Genomic DNA, 14,068 nt, shown 5'->3' with positions numbered 1-14,068 from the left:
GCTCCTTCACATCATCTCCCCACTCTGAAGAACAGACCAATGAATCAAATCAGAGATAATAATACACTAGCAATGTAGAGATACATTGCATTCGGGAAGTATTCAGACCCCACATACTTTTTCAACATTTTGTTACGTTACAGCCTTATTCTAAAATTGTTTAAATTGTTTGTTTCCCCTCATCAATCTACACACAATACCCCATAATGGCAAAGTCAAAAACGATGTTTTGAAATGTTAGCAAATTAATAAAATAAAAACTGAAATATGACATTTACAGAAGTATTCAGACCCTTTACTCAGTACTTTGTTGAAGCACTTTGGCAGCGATTACAGCCTTGAGTCTTCTTGGGTATGACGCTACAAGTTCGGCACACCTTTATTTGGGGAGTTTCTCCCATTCTTCTCTGCAGATCCTCTCAAGCTCTGTCAGGTTGGATGGGGAGCGTCGCTGCACAGCTATTCTCAGGTCTCTCCAGAGATGTTCGATCAGGTTCAAATCCGGCCTCTGGCTGGGCCACTCAAGGACATTCAGAGACTTGTCCCGAAGCCACTCCTGCATTGTCTTGGCTGTGTGCTTAGGGTCGTTGTCCTGTTGGAAGGTGAACCTTCGCCCCAGTCTGAGGTCCTGAGCGCTCTGGAGTAGGTTTTCATCAAGGATCTCTCTGTACTTTGCTCCGTTCATCTTTCCCTCGATCCGGACTAGTCTCCCAGTCCCTGCCGCTGACAAACATCCCCACAGCATGATGCTGCCACCACCATGCTTCACCGTAGGGTGGTGCCAGGTTTCCTCCAGACGTGACGCTTGACATTTAGGCCAAAGAGTTCAATTTTTGTTTCATCAGACCAGAGAATTTTGTTTCTCATTGTCTGAGAGTCTTTAGGTGCCTTTTGGCAAAATACAAGTGGGCTGTCATGTGCCTTTTACTGAGGCGTGGCTTCCGTCTGGCCACTGTACCATAAAGGCCTGATTGGTGGAGTGCTGCAGAGATGGTTGTCCTTCTGGAAGGTTCTCCCATCTCCACAGAGGAACTCTGAAGCTCTGACAAAGTGACCATCGGGTGACCAAGGCCCTTCTCCCCCGATTGCTCAAATTGGCCGGGCGGCCAGCTCTAGGAAGAGTCATGGTGGTTCCAAACTTCTTCCATTTATGAATGATGGAGGCCACTGTGTTTTGGTACCCTTCCCTAGATATGTGCCTCGACACAATCCTGTCCCGGAGCTCTACGGACAATTCCTTCGACCTCATGGCTTGGTTTTTGCTCTGACATGCACTGTCAACTGTGGGACCTTATATAGACAGGTGTGTGCCTTTCCAAATCATGTCCAATCAATTGAATTTCCAGCAGGTGGACTCCAATCAAGTTGTAGAAACATCAAGGATAATCAATGGATACAGGATTCACCGGAGCTAAATTTCGAGTCTCATAGCAAAGGGTCTGAATACTTATGCAAATAAGGTATTTCTGTTTTTTATTTGTAATACATTTGCAAAACTTCTACAAACCTGTTTTCGCTTTGTCATTATGGGGTATTGTGTGTAGATTGATGAGGATTATTATTATTTTTTGATCCATTTTAGAATACGGCTGCCGTAACAAAATATGGAAAAAGTGAAGGGGTATGAATACTTTCCGAATGCACTGTAGATATAACCTAAAGCCGTGTCCAATACCTCTGACTTAAAGACAGGACTTTCTCCAGACCACTTTACCTAACCAGGAAAACCTAGTTATAGGCTGGATTTTTAGTAGCCAAGTTGCGAGTTCAGGAAAAACTCCAGGCCCCAATAATTCCACATCTAGATATAGGGTGAATCTCAACGGTCTTCCTTGATTCCTCGCATCCTCCTCCCTCACCTCCTCCTCCTTAAAGTGCATTGGAGGAGAAGGTCTGAGGAGAGGAACCAGAAATCTTCTTCTCCAATGCACTTTGAGAAGGAGGTGAGGAATCAAGGCAAGACAATTGAGACTCACCCACAGCAGACAGTGGTAGAGGTTGTGGAAGATAGAAGTCAGATGTTTACCTGGACAGAGTGTGTCTGAGTCCAGCATGCCTCCCTCTCTGTAGCCCTCCAGCTCCTCCATCTTCACCTTGCTCCAGGGGATGTAGGTGACGCCTCGCTCCACGTCCCAGAACTTCTTATGGGTCGCCTTTATACCCTTGTTCAAGGCCCACGCAATCTACACACAAATGCAATATCCTTAGGTTAAGTAAAAATAAAGTGTTTTAAATAACTGTGTGTGCTGCCTGTACACTGTAGTTCGATGTTATGAGGCTACCAGACAGTAGCGCTGCACGGTACCGAAACTTCAGTACTTTTTCCCGATACTAGAACATGAAAAACAGTTCGGTACAAGAATGGGTTACTTTCGGTACTTCTGTCAAATGTGTCTCAAGTCGTATATGGATTGCGAGGATGAAGTCTGTCTAGTAATTTGTCTAAATCTTCTCAAGGGGGCAGTAGTAAGCTAGCCAGGATACTTGTCTTCTCAGGGGGGGCAGTAGTAAGCTAGCCAGGATACTTGTCTTCTCAGGGGGGGCAGTAGTAAGCTAGCCAGGATACTTGTCTTCTCAGGGGGGCAGTCGTAACCTAGCCAGGATACTTGTCTTCTCAGGGGGGCAGTCGTAACCTAGCCAGGATACTTGTCTTCTCAGGGGGGCAGTCGTAACCTAGCCAGGATACTTGTCTTCTCAGGGGGGCAGTCGTAACCTAGCCAGGATACTTGTCTTCTCAGGGGGGGCAGTCGTAACCTAGCCAGGATACTTGTCTTCTCAGGGGGGGCAGTAGTAAGCTAGCCAGGATACTTGTCTTCTCAAGGGGGCAGTAGTAAGCTAGCCAGGATACTTGTCTTCTCAGGGGGGGCAGTAGTAAGCTAGCCAGGATACTTGTCTTCTCAGGGGGGGCAGTAGTAAGCTAGCCAGGATACTTGTCTTCTCAGGGGGGGCAGTAGTAAGCTAACCAGGATACTTGTCTTCTCGGGGGGAGGGGCAGTAGTAAGCTAGCCAGGATACTTGTCTTCTCAGGGGGGGCAGTCGTAACCTAGCCAGGATACTTGTCTTCTCAGGGGGGCAGTCGTAACCTAGCCAGGATACTTGTCTTCTCAGGGGGGCAGTAGTAACCTAGCCAGGATACTTGTCTTCTCAGGGGGGGCAGTCGTAACCTAGCCAGGATACTTGTCTTCTCAGGGGGGGCAGTCGTAACCTAGCCAGGATACTTGTCTTCTCAAGGGGGCAGTAGTAAGCTAGCCAGGATACTTGTCTTCTCAGGGGGGCAGTAGTAAGCTAGCCAGGATACTTGTCTTCTCAGGGGGGCAGTCGTAACCTAGCCAGGATACTTGTCTTCTCAGGGGGGCAGTCGTAACCTAGCCAGGATACTTGTCTTCTCAGGGGGGCAGTAGTAGGCTAGCCAGGATACTTGTCTTCTCAGGGGGGGCAGTAGTAAGCTAGCCAGGATACTTGTCTTCTCAGGGGGGCAGTCGTAACCTAGCCAGGATACTTGTCTTCTCAGGGGGGCAGTCGTAACCTAGCCAGGATACTTGTCTTCTCAGGGGGGCAGTAGTAACCTAGCCAGGATACTTGTCTTCTCAGGGGGGCAGTCGTAACCTAGCCAGGATACTTGTCTTCTCAGGGGGGCAGTCGTAACCTAGCCAGGATACTTGTCTTCTCAGGGGGGCAGTAGTAAGCTAGCCAGGATACTTGTCTTCTCAGGGGGGCAGTCGTAACCTAGCCAGGATACTTGTCTTCTCAGGGGGGCAGTCGTAACCTAGCCAGGATACTTGTCTTCTCAGGGGGGGCAGTCGTAACCTAGCCAGGATACTTGTCTTCTCAGGGGGGGCAGTCGTAACCTAGCCAGGATACTTGTCTTCTCAGGGGGGCAGTAGTTAGCTAGCCAGGATACTTATCTTCTCAGGGGGGCAGTAGTAAGCTAGCCAGGATACTTGTCTTCTCAGGGGGGCAGTCGTAACCTAGCCAGGATACTTGTCTTCTCAGGGGGGGCAGTCGTAACCTAGCCAGGATACTTGTCTTCTCAGGGGGGCAGTCGTAACCTAGCCAGGATACTTGTCTTCTCAGGGGGGGCAGTCGTAACCTAGCCAGGATACTTGTCTTCTCAGGGGGGGCAGTCGTAACCTAGCCAGGATACTTGTCTTCTCAGGGGGGGCAGTCGTAACCTAGCCAGGATACTTGTCTTCTCAGGGGGGCAGTCGTAACCTAGCCAGGATACTTGTCTTCTCAGGGGGGGCAGTCGTAACCTAGCCAGGATACTTGTCTTCTCAGGGGGGGCAGTCGTAACCTAGCCAGGATACTTGTCTTCTCAGGGGGGGCAGTCGTAACCTAGCCAGGATACTTGTCTTCTCAGGGGGGCAGTCGTAACCTAGCCAGGATACTTGTCTTCTCGGGGGGGGGCAGTCGTAACCTAGCCATCGCGAGCCACTTTTGAGAAGCAAGGGAGAGGAGAGAAAATGCAGACAGCTTCCTCTAACGAAAACATCATACCTCCACGCCCGCAGCTTGTTGACAAAACTGGCTCCAGAAGTAAACTATGCGAGTACTTTACTTACAGAGCAGATGAGGGCCAGCCCACCGAAACAACTAAGCAAAAGGTGTTACAAAGCAGTGCAAGGGTGGTTTTAGTGACAATGACATGAACATATATTCAGCATGACATTCATGTGAGCATTATAATATGATTACAACCCAAAAGTAAATGTGAAATACACTCAATTTATATATAACAATATATTAAGACTACTTCCTGTTTGTCTGGGTTTGCTAGCAGTAGCCAGCCAGCACCGCTGGCAGATCATTGCACCATGGGAGGTGAAATGCACTCTGGGAATCGTAGTATGCTGTGTAAAATCCATTGTATTTCTATGGTGTGTAGACTATTGCAATATAGAAGCTTCAGAAATGAGCTTCAAAGTGTTTGTCATTTTGGAAGTAAACTATTAATTTAATACATTAAATAATTTAGCTGTAAAGAAAAATGAATTATTGGTCTAATGAATGTAATTTCACCCAATATGTCCATTATTTAGCAAATTAACCCTGTTACACTACATGGCCAAAACACCCCATGTGAACACCCCTTCAAATTAGTGGATTCAGCTATTCCCCATGTGAACACCCCTTCAAATTAGTGGATTCAGCTATTTCAGTCACACCCGTTGCTGACAGGTGTATAAAATCGAGCACACAGCCATGCAATCTCCATAGACAAACAATGGCCCGTACTTAAGAGCTCAGTGAATTTCAACGTGGCACTGTCATAGGATGCCACCTTTCCAACAAATCAGTTTGTCACATTTCTGCCATGCTAGAGCTGCCCCGGTCAACTGTAAGTGTTGTTATTGTGAAGTGGAAACGTCTAGGAGCAACAACGGCTCAGCCATGAAGTGGTAGGCCAATACAAGCTCACAGAACGGGACCGTCGAGTGCTCAAGCGCGTAAAAATCGCCTGTCACCGGTTGCAACACTCACTACAGAGTTCCAAACTGCCTCTGGAAGCAACGTCAGCACAAGAACTGTTCGTCTGGAGCTTCATGAAATGGGTTTCCATGGCCGTGCAGCCGCACACAAGCCTAAGATCATCTTGCGCAATGCCAAGCGTCGGCTGGAGTGGTGTAAAGCTCACCGCCATTGGACTCTGGAGCAGTGGAAACGCGTTCTCTGGAGTAATTAATCACGCCTCACCATATGGCAGTCCAACGGACGAGTCTGGGTTTGGCAGATGGCAGGAGAATGTTACCTGTCCCTATACATAATGCCAACTGTAATCGAGTATAGTTTCGGTAGCGAGTATCGTTTCGGTATCGTAATACTAAACCTGGTATCAAAGTCTAAATTCTGGTATCATGACAACACTAGTTGCCTCTATACCTTTGTTCAAAGCCCACGCAATCTACACACACAATATATATTTAGGTTATACACTAAACAAACAGGGCTCTAAACCAATCTACATAAACACAATATCTTTAGGTTATACACTAAACAACAAAATCTAACTTTTCCAGTTGATGGCACCAGCACATGATTTGGTCATACCAATTTTTTGGCAGAGGTAATGACCTGACCTGTGTCCCATAATGTACCTGCGTTCCAAACAGAGCCAGGCTAATAATGACTAGCCATCTTTTAAATTAGCATGCCCACGCCGGGCTTGACATTCAGGTAAATTTGCCAGTGGCACACTGGGCCAGTGTTAACTGGCCCGAATGAAAAGTATACTGTCCTGGGAAAGCAGATGATGTGCGCATCATTTAAAATGTTATCTTTCATTTGCGGGCCGATCGAGTAGCCTATAATGACCTACCCTCCATACACAAATAATTACATTTTAACTTGACAATATCATATTTACATTGATTGTTTGGAGGGAAAAAATGTAACCTTAGCGCAATCTCAAAAAGGGTGTTATTGTTAGCAATTTTGATCAGTTAGTCTACAGTTGTAGGGCCATATAAAATCTGTTCTATCTTTTGGTAAATTCAGTTTTTTCCCCAAGTTAGTTTTTCCAGGTTTCAGAGTTTCAGGTATTCACTCTCCAAATCTCAGTTTTCTAATAGAAAAACTACCCACAAAAATTGGATGTTCTTATGGCTGACCCCAATTAGTCGACTGTTTGGTCGTTAGGCTGTTGGTCGACCGAGATTGTTTTAGTCGAGAAGTAACAAATAAACAGCTGTGGGAAAAATTTAAGAGACCACTGCAAATGTTTCTTAAATCAGCATCTCTACATGTATGACAGCCATTCCAGGGTCTGTTGAATTCCAACACAAGCACATCTCATTCTACTGAATTAGGTACTAATTAGGTGATCACATGAACCAAATCATATTTAACGAGGAAAAGTATAAAAACCACTGCTGTGGTCATCACTATCCTCTTGCAATAGGACCAGCTGGATGGCAAAAACAGTGCTAATAGTACCTCAAAAGTAATATTAATCAGAAAAATAACTATTGACCATGCCAAAAGAGTTGAAAAGGAAAGTTTTGAGTGAGGAAAAGAAGGGGTCAATTCTGGCTTTACTGGCAGAGGGATACAGTGAGCGTCAGGTTGCTTCCATCCTTAAAATGTCAAAGACGGCGGTTCATAAGAACAAGGTCAAGCAGCAGACATTGGGGACAACAAAGCTACAGACCGGCAGAGGGCGAAAACGACTCTCTACTGACCGGGATGACCGCCAACTCATTCAAATGTCACTCAACAACCGTAGGATGACATCAAGTGACCTACAAAAAGAATGGCAAACGGCAGCTGGAGTGAAGTGCATGGCGAGGACGGTTCAAAACAGGCTCCTAGGGGCAGGGCTGAAGTCGTGCAAAGCTAGAAAAAAGCCCTTCATCAATGAGAAGCAAAGAAAAGCCAGGCTGTGGTTTGCAAAAGACCATAAGGATTGGACCGTAGAGGACTGGAGTAAGGTCATCTTCTCTGATGAGTCCAATTTTCAGCCTTGCTCAACACCTGGTCGTCTAATGGTTAGATGGAGACCTGGAGAGGCCTATAAGCCACAGTGTCTCGCACCCACTATGAAATTTGGTGGAGGATCGGTGATGATCTGGGGGTGCTTCAGCAAGGCTGGAATCGGGCAGATTTGTCTTTGTGAAGGACGCATGAATCAAGCCACGTACAAGGTTGTCCTGGATGCAAACTTGCTTCCTTTTGCTCTGACATTGTTCCCCAACTCTGAGGATTGGATTTTCCCAGCAGGACAATGCGCCATGCCACACAGCCAGATCAATCAAGGTGTGGATGGAGGACCACCAGATCAAGACCCTGTCATGGCCAGCCCAATCTCCAGACCTGAACCCCATTGAAAACTTCTGGAATGTCATCAAGAGGAAGATGGATGGTCACAAGCCATCAAACAAAGCCGAGCTGCTTGAATCTTTGCGCCAGGAGTGGCATAAAGTCACCCAACATCAATGTGAAAGACTGGTGGAGAGCATGCCAAAGCGCATGAAAGCTGTGATTGAAAATCAGGGTTATTCCACCAAATATTGATTTCTGAACTCTTCCTAAGTTAAAATATTACTATTGTGTTGTTTAAAAATGAACATGAACTAATTTTCTTTGCATTATTCGAGGTCTGACAACACTGCATCTTTTTTGTTATTTTGACCAGTTGTCATTTTCTGCAAATAAATGCTCTAAATGACAATATTTTTATTTGGAATTTGGGAGAAATGTTGTCAGTAGTTTATAGAATAAAACAAAAATGTTATTTTTACCCAAACACATACCTATAAATAGTAAAACCAGAGAAACTGATAATTTTGCAGTGGTCTCAATTTTTTTCCACAGCTGTATATATATATATATATATATATATATATATACCGTATTTTCCGCACTATAAGGCGAATGAATGGCCTATTTTAGAACTGTTTTCATATATAGGGCGCACCGGATTATAAGGCGCATAGAATAGAAGATACTGCAGTCAAACGTTTGACTGGGGTTGCGTTATGCATCCACTAGATGGAGCTGTGCTAAAGGGAATGTCAACAAAACAGTCAGATAAAGTCAAACTTTATTAAGCGTTCTGACAACAATTTTGGGGTCTTTATACACACACAAGTGGTGTGGGACTGTGAGTAAGCACAGGACCGGTGTTTACTGACTACGGTAGCCGTAATGCTGCAAGCGGTGCGGCTTTGTAGTTTACCAGTCGTACTGAAACATTTCATTATTATTAAATTGTTTTTATTGGTTTTTCATACTGAAACATTTTGACAGAGCGCCTTGAGCGTACAACCATTATGGATCAACCAATTAATCCATATATAAGGCGCTCCGGATTATAAGGCGCACTGTCGTTTTCTGAGAAAATTAAAGGCTTTTAAGTGCGCCTTATAGTGCGGAAAATACAGTATATATATTTGCGCCCATCTCAGTGAACTAATCCATTGCGGAGGCCTAGACTAAAAGCCAATATACGCTTCATTTGTAAATGTGGTCGGAGGCTCCATATGGAGGGTGTGACGCAACTGCGGAGCCTCCAGAGGCATGCAGAGGCCAAATAGAGCTCCCTACCGCATCACCATGCGCCTCTGTATAGCGCCGCATTGACATGATTGGTTGACGGTAGGTGGGGGCGGTACATCCTGTATAAACACAAACTCACTTCCTTGACAACAGCTCTGCTCTGCAAAGCGTAAGAGGTAGGAATGCCCCGACTTCTGCTGAAGCCATTCTTGCCCCGACTTCTGCTGAAGCCATTCTTGCCCCGACTTCTGCTGAAGCCATTCTTGCCCTGACTTCTGCTGAAGCCATATCACAGTAAATCCTGCATGGCCAATGCAGATGTCGGATTGACCATGCACCCAGATGCACAATGCACTTTTCTCTCCAGAATGTACTCTCTCCCGCCAATTTATTGTTTCATAACTTCATTGTGTGAGTTGTTTGCGTTTGATTGTTAACGTATATCAATTCCCCATTAGATATATCACCAGTAGTACATTTACCGTTAATTCCTATAATTTCTAATCTACAATGTTTGTTAGTTTGGTTTGCATACCCATTGCTGTTTGAATAAGTCAACAAAAAAAGGCAATTGTGAACCACAAACTAACATGACCAGCTATATTTTTTTCATAAACCATGTTTCCATCCACAGTTATGCAAGAAAAATCATCCAGTATAAAAAAAAATCACAACAGCTGTGATGGAAACAGGATGTTTGGGTAGCATTTTATAAATGCCTACAGATAATTTGTTTGTTCAACATGGTGGGATCTTTTTGTGTCTGTAAAATTAATTGGCGGTGGAAACAAATATTGATATAATAACCATCACATCGAAGTAAACTTGGAGTCACGCGATATGGCGTGTGGTCCTCCCATTACGACTCGGGGAAACTATGCAGTTTATTAGGCTACAGATGAAATAAATTAGGATTAACGTCACAGGGTGATGAAAGTGCACAGTGATCTTGATGCTCCTTTACAATAAATATTGAGGTTCTTATTCTGGTGACATAATGATCGATGCTTGACTGCCTTTTGACCAAAATATTCTTGCTCTTATCCATAATAATCATCATGTAGACTAGCCTACCCACACTGCATCTGGGAGCTGTTGGCTAGAGTGCAGGTGCCAAGACCAAAGTAGGCACATTTGCTATTTAACACAACAGTTTTTGTGACAAAACTATCGTTAGGGTTGAAAACGCGATGGAAATATATTGAACTTTATATTTTTATTCAGTACATGAAAACTTAAGCGAAAAACTACGTTGTGTGCACTGTCATCACGCACTGATTTGGTTTAAACACCGGTGGGAAAATGCGCATATTTTCTTTACGCGGATTCTAGAGTATTCGCATGAAAATACGTCGCCAATTGGATGGAAACCTAGCTACAGGCACCCTAGCAACGAATAACAAAATTGGTGTCGCACTGCCAAGTCAAAGCATCGCAAATGCGGGTGTTTCGGCCGCAGTTTGAGCCCTGAACAAGCTCCTGAAAGAGAGTAAATAATTTATTTAGCAGGTCCTCTTTGTAAAATCAGAATTTGTTATTTGACAGACTCACCTAGTTTATAATTAAAAAAAAAAAAAAAAAAAAAAAAAAAAAAAGGGTTGGTTTAACATAAATCAAATAAATCAAAAAGTACCTTAATGGCCTTCTGGTTGACCTTGAAGGATCCTCTGCTGAGTTTGTGTAGAGCTCTGTAGGCATCCTGCCTGTGGACCATCATTATGTAGGCACAGCCCCGAGGAGGGATCATCTGGAGGGGAGCGGGAGGTTGGTATTAGCTCCTAAGTTGTTCCTTTTCACCACAGCCTACTGTATTTTTTGAGGGTCAATCGCCCCACCCTATGTCCTATATATATATATAGAGATCTCTCCTATTGGACTATTTCTTATGTGGCTCCAGTGAAAAGTAGTGCACTATTTAAAAAGGGAATTAGGGCGCCAGTGAGTATTGTAAGTGTCGGCCCTCATACTTACATTGATGGAGTCGATCTGTCCGAACTCCTCTAGTAAAGACATGACGTCCTGCTGAGTGGTCTTCTTGTCAAGCTGGCCAACCCACAGAGTGGTGGTGCAAACTACACAACGAGGGAAACATTCAATATGGGCCCTGGTCAATAGTAGTAGAGAATAGGGTGCCATTTGGGACGCACTCCTTGTGTGTATCTGACAGTACGTACCACTGAGTGTCTGGCTCTTGATGCTGGGCAGACCTTTCTGTCTGCGTTCTTTGTCCTTCTCCCGCTCCTTCTCTCTCTCCTTCCTCTCCTGCGAGCGTGAGCGAGGGGAGTTCCAGCGACTTTCCCTGGAGCGGGACCCAGAGCGCTGTGACGAGTGTCGGGGCTTCCGGGAGGGAGAACCGGACCTGGACCTCTTTCTCCTGGGAGAACTGGAGAATTCAAATCAAATCTTATTTAAAGTGCATTTAAAATCGCAATGCACTTAAAAAAAGTAAAACAATCATATGGTGGACTAAAAGCCAAGCTAAAACAGTCATGTGGTGGACTAAAAGCCAAGCTAAAACAGTCATATGGTGGACTAAAAGCCAAGCTAAAACAGTCATATGGTGGACTAAAAGCCAAGCTAAAACAGTCATATGGTGGACTAAAAGCCAAGCTAAAACAGTCATATGGTGGACTAAAAGCCAAGCTAAAACAGTCATATGGTAGACTAAAAGCTAAAACAGTAATATGGTGGACTAAAAGCCAAGCTAAAACAGTGATATGGTGGACTAAAAGCCAAGCTAAAACAGTCATATGGTGGACTAAAAGCCAAGCTAAAACAGTCATATGGTAGACTAAAAGCTAAAACAGTAATATGGTGGACTAAAAGCCAAGCTAAAACAGTCAGTCATATGGTGGACTAAAAGCCAAGCTAAAACAGTCATATGGTAGACTAAAACCTAAAACAGTCATATGGTGGACTAAAAGCCAAGCTAAAACACTGATATGGTGGACTAATAGCCAAGCTAAAACAGTCATATGGTAGACTAAAAGCTAAAACAGTAATATGGTGGACTAAAAGCCAAGCTAAAACTGTCAGTCATATGGTGGACTAAAAGCCAAGCTAAAACAGTCATATGGTGGACTAAAAGCCAAGCTAAAACTGTCAGTCATATGGTGGACTAAAAGCCAAGCTAAAACAGTCATATGGTAGACTAAAACCTAAAACAGTCATATGGTGGATTAAAGGCCAAGCTAAAACAGTAATATGGTAGACTAAAAGCCAAGCTAAAACAGTCATATGGTGGACTAAAAGCCAAGCTAAAACAGTCATATGGTGGACTAAAAGCCAAGCTAAAACAGTGATATGGTGGACTAAATGCCAAGCTAAAACAGTCATATGGTGGACTAAAAGCCAAGCTAAAACAGTGATATGGTGGACTAAAAGCCAAGCTAAAACAGTGATATGGTGGACTAAAAGCCAAGCTAAAACAGTCATATGGTGGACTAAAAGCCAAGCTAAAACAGTCATATGGTGGACTAAAAGCCAAGCTAAAACAGTCATATGGTGGACTAAAAGCCAAGCTAAAACAGTCAGTCATATGGTGGACTAAAAGCCAAGCTAAAACAGTCATATGGTGGACTAAAAGCTAAAACAGTCATATGTTGGACTAAAAGCAAAGCTAAAACAGTCATATGGTGGACTAAAAGCCAAGCTAAAACAGTCATACGGTGGACTAAAAGTCAAGCTAAAACAGTAATATTGTGGACTAAAAGTCAAGCTAAAACAGTGATATGGTGGACTAAAAGTCAAGCTAAAACAGTAATATGGTGGACTAAAAGCCAAGCTAAAACAGTGATATGGTGGACTAAAAGCCAAGCTAAAACAGTCATATGGTGGACTAAAAGCCAAGCTAAAACAGTCATATGGTGGACTAAAATCCAAGCTAAAACAGTAATATGGTGGACTAAAAGCCAAGCTAAAACAGTGATATGGTGGACTAAAAGCCAAGCTAAAACAGTAATATGGTGGACTAAAAGCCAAGCTAAAACAGTGATATGGTGGACTAAAAGCCAAGCTAAAACAGTCATATGGTGGACTAAAAGCCAAGCTAAAACAGTCATGTGGTAGACAAAGCTAAAACAGTCATATGGTGGACTAAAAGCCAAGCTAAAACAGTCAGTCATATTGTGGACTAAAAGCCAAGCTAAAACAGTCATATGGTAGACTAAAAGCTAAAACAGTCATATGGTGGATTAAAAGCTAAAACAGTCATATGGTGGACTAAAAGCCAAGCTAAAACACTGATATGGTGGACTAATAGCCAAGCTAAAACAGTCATATGGTAGACTAAAAGCTAAAACAGTAATATGGTGGACTAAAAGCCAAGCTAAAACAGTAATATGGTAGACTAAAAGCCAAGCTAAAACAGTCATATGGTGGACTAAAAACCAAGCTAAAACAGTGATATGGTGGACTAAAAGCCAAGCTAAAACAGTCATATGGTGGACTAAAAGACAAGCTAAAACAGTCATATGGTGGACTAAAAGCCAAGCTAAAACAGTTATATGGTGGACTAAAAGCCATATGGTAGACTAAAAGCCAAGCTAAAACAGTCAGTCATATGGTGGACTAAAAGCCAAGCTAAAACAGTCATATGGTAGACTAAAACCTAAAACAGTCATATGGTGGATTAAAAGCCAAGCTAAAACAGTAATATGGTGGACTAAAAGCCAAGCTAAAACAGTCATATGGTGGACTAAAAGCCAAGCTAAAACAGTCATATGGTGGACTAAAAGCCAAGCTAAAACAGTCATATGGTGGACTAAAAGCCAAGCTAAAACAGTGATATGGTGGACTAAAAGCCAAGCTAAAACAGTAATATGGTGGACTAAAAGCCAAGCTAAAACAGTGATATGGTGGACTAAAAGCCAAGCTAAAACAGTCATATGGTGGACTAAAAGCCAAGCTAAAACAGTCATGTGGTAGACAAAGCTAAAACAGTCATATGGTGGACTAAAAGCCAAGCTAAAACAGTCATATGGTAGACTAAAAGCTAAAACAGTAATATGGTGGACTAAAAGCCAAGCTAAAACAGTCAGTCATATTGTGGACTAAAAGCCAAGCTAAAACAGTC

The 14,068-nt window shown here is 43.5% G+C and overlaps 1 protein-coding gene across 1 annotated transcript in view; it reads right to left on the bottom strand.

The window, feature by feature from the left end:
* LOC311102043 (SR-related and CTD-associated factor 8-like) overlaps positions 1 to 14,068 on the bottom strand; it is a 62,170-nt gene that overhangs the window by 31,239 nt on the left and 16,863 nt on the right. Inside the window, exons 8-12 of the mRNA XM_084143258.1 lie at positions 11,169 to 11,377; positions 10,966 to 11,066; positions 10,628 to 10,741; positions 2,027 to 2,183; positions 3 to 24 (exon numbers count right to left, since the gene is read on the bottom strand). Of these exons, the coding sequence (XP_083999384.1) occupies positions 3 to 24; positions 2,027 to 2,183; positions 10,628 to 10,741; positions 10,966 to 11,066; positions 11,169 to 11,377 (603 nt within the window). The remainder of the gene's footprint in view (positions 1 to 2; positions 25 to 2,026; positions 2,184 to 10,627; positions 10,742 to 10,965; positions 11,067 to 11,168; positions 11,378 to 14,068) is intronic.

This window comes from Coregonus lavaretus (genome assembly GCF_964263955.1).
Source record: "Coregonus lavaretus genome assembly, chromosome: 26".
Classification (NCBI taxonomy): Eukaryota; Metazoa; Chordata; class Actinopteri; order Salmoniformes; family Salmonidae; genus Coregonus; species Coregonus lavaretus.
The sequence above is the reverse complement of the archived record's forward strand: the minus strand, read 5'-3'. Positions and strand labels throughout refer to the sequence as shown.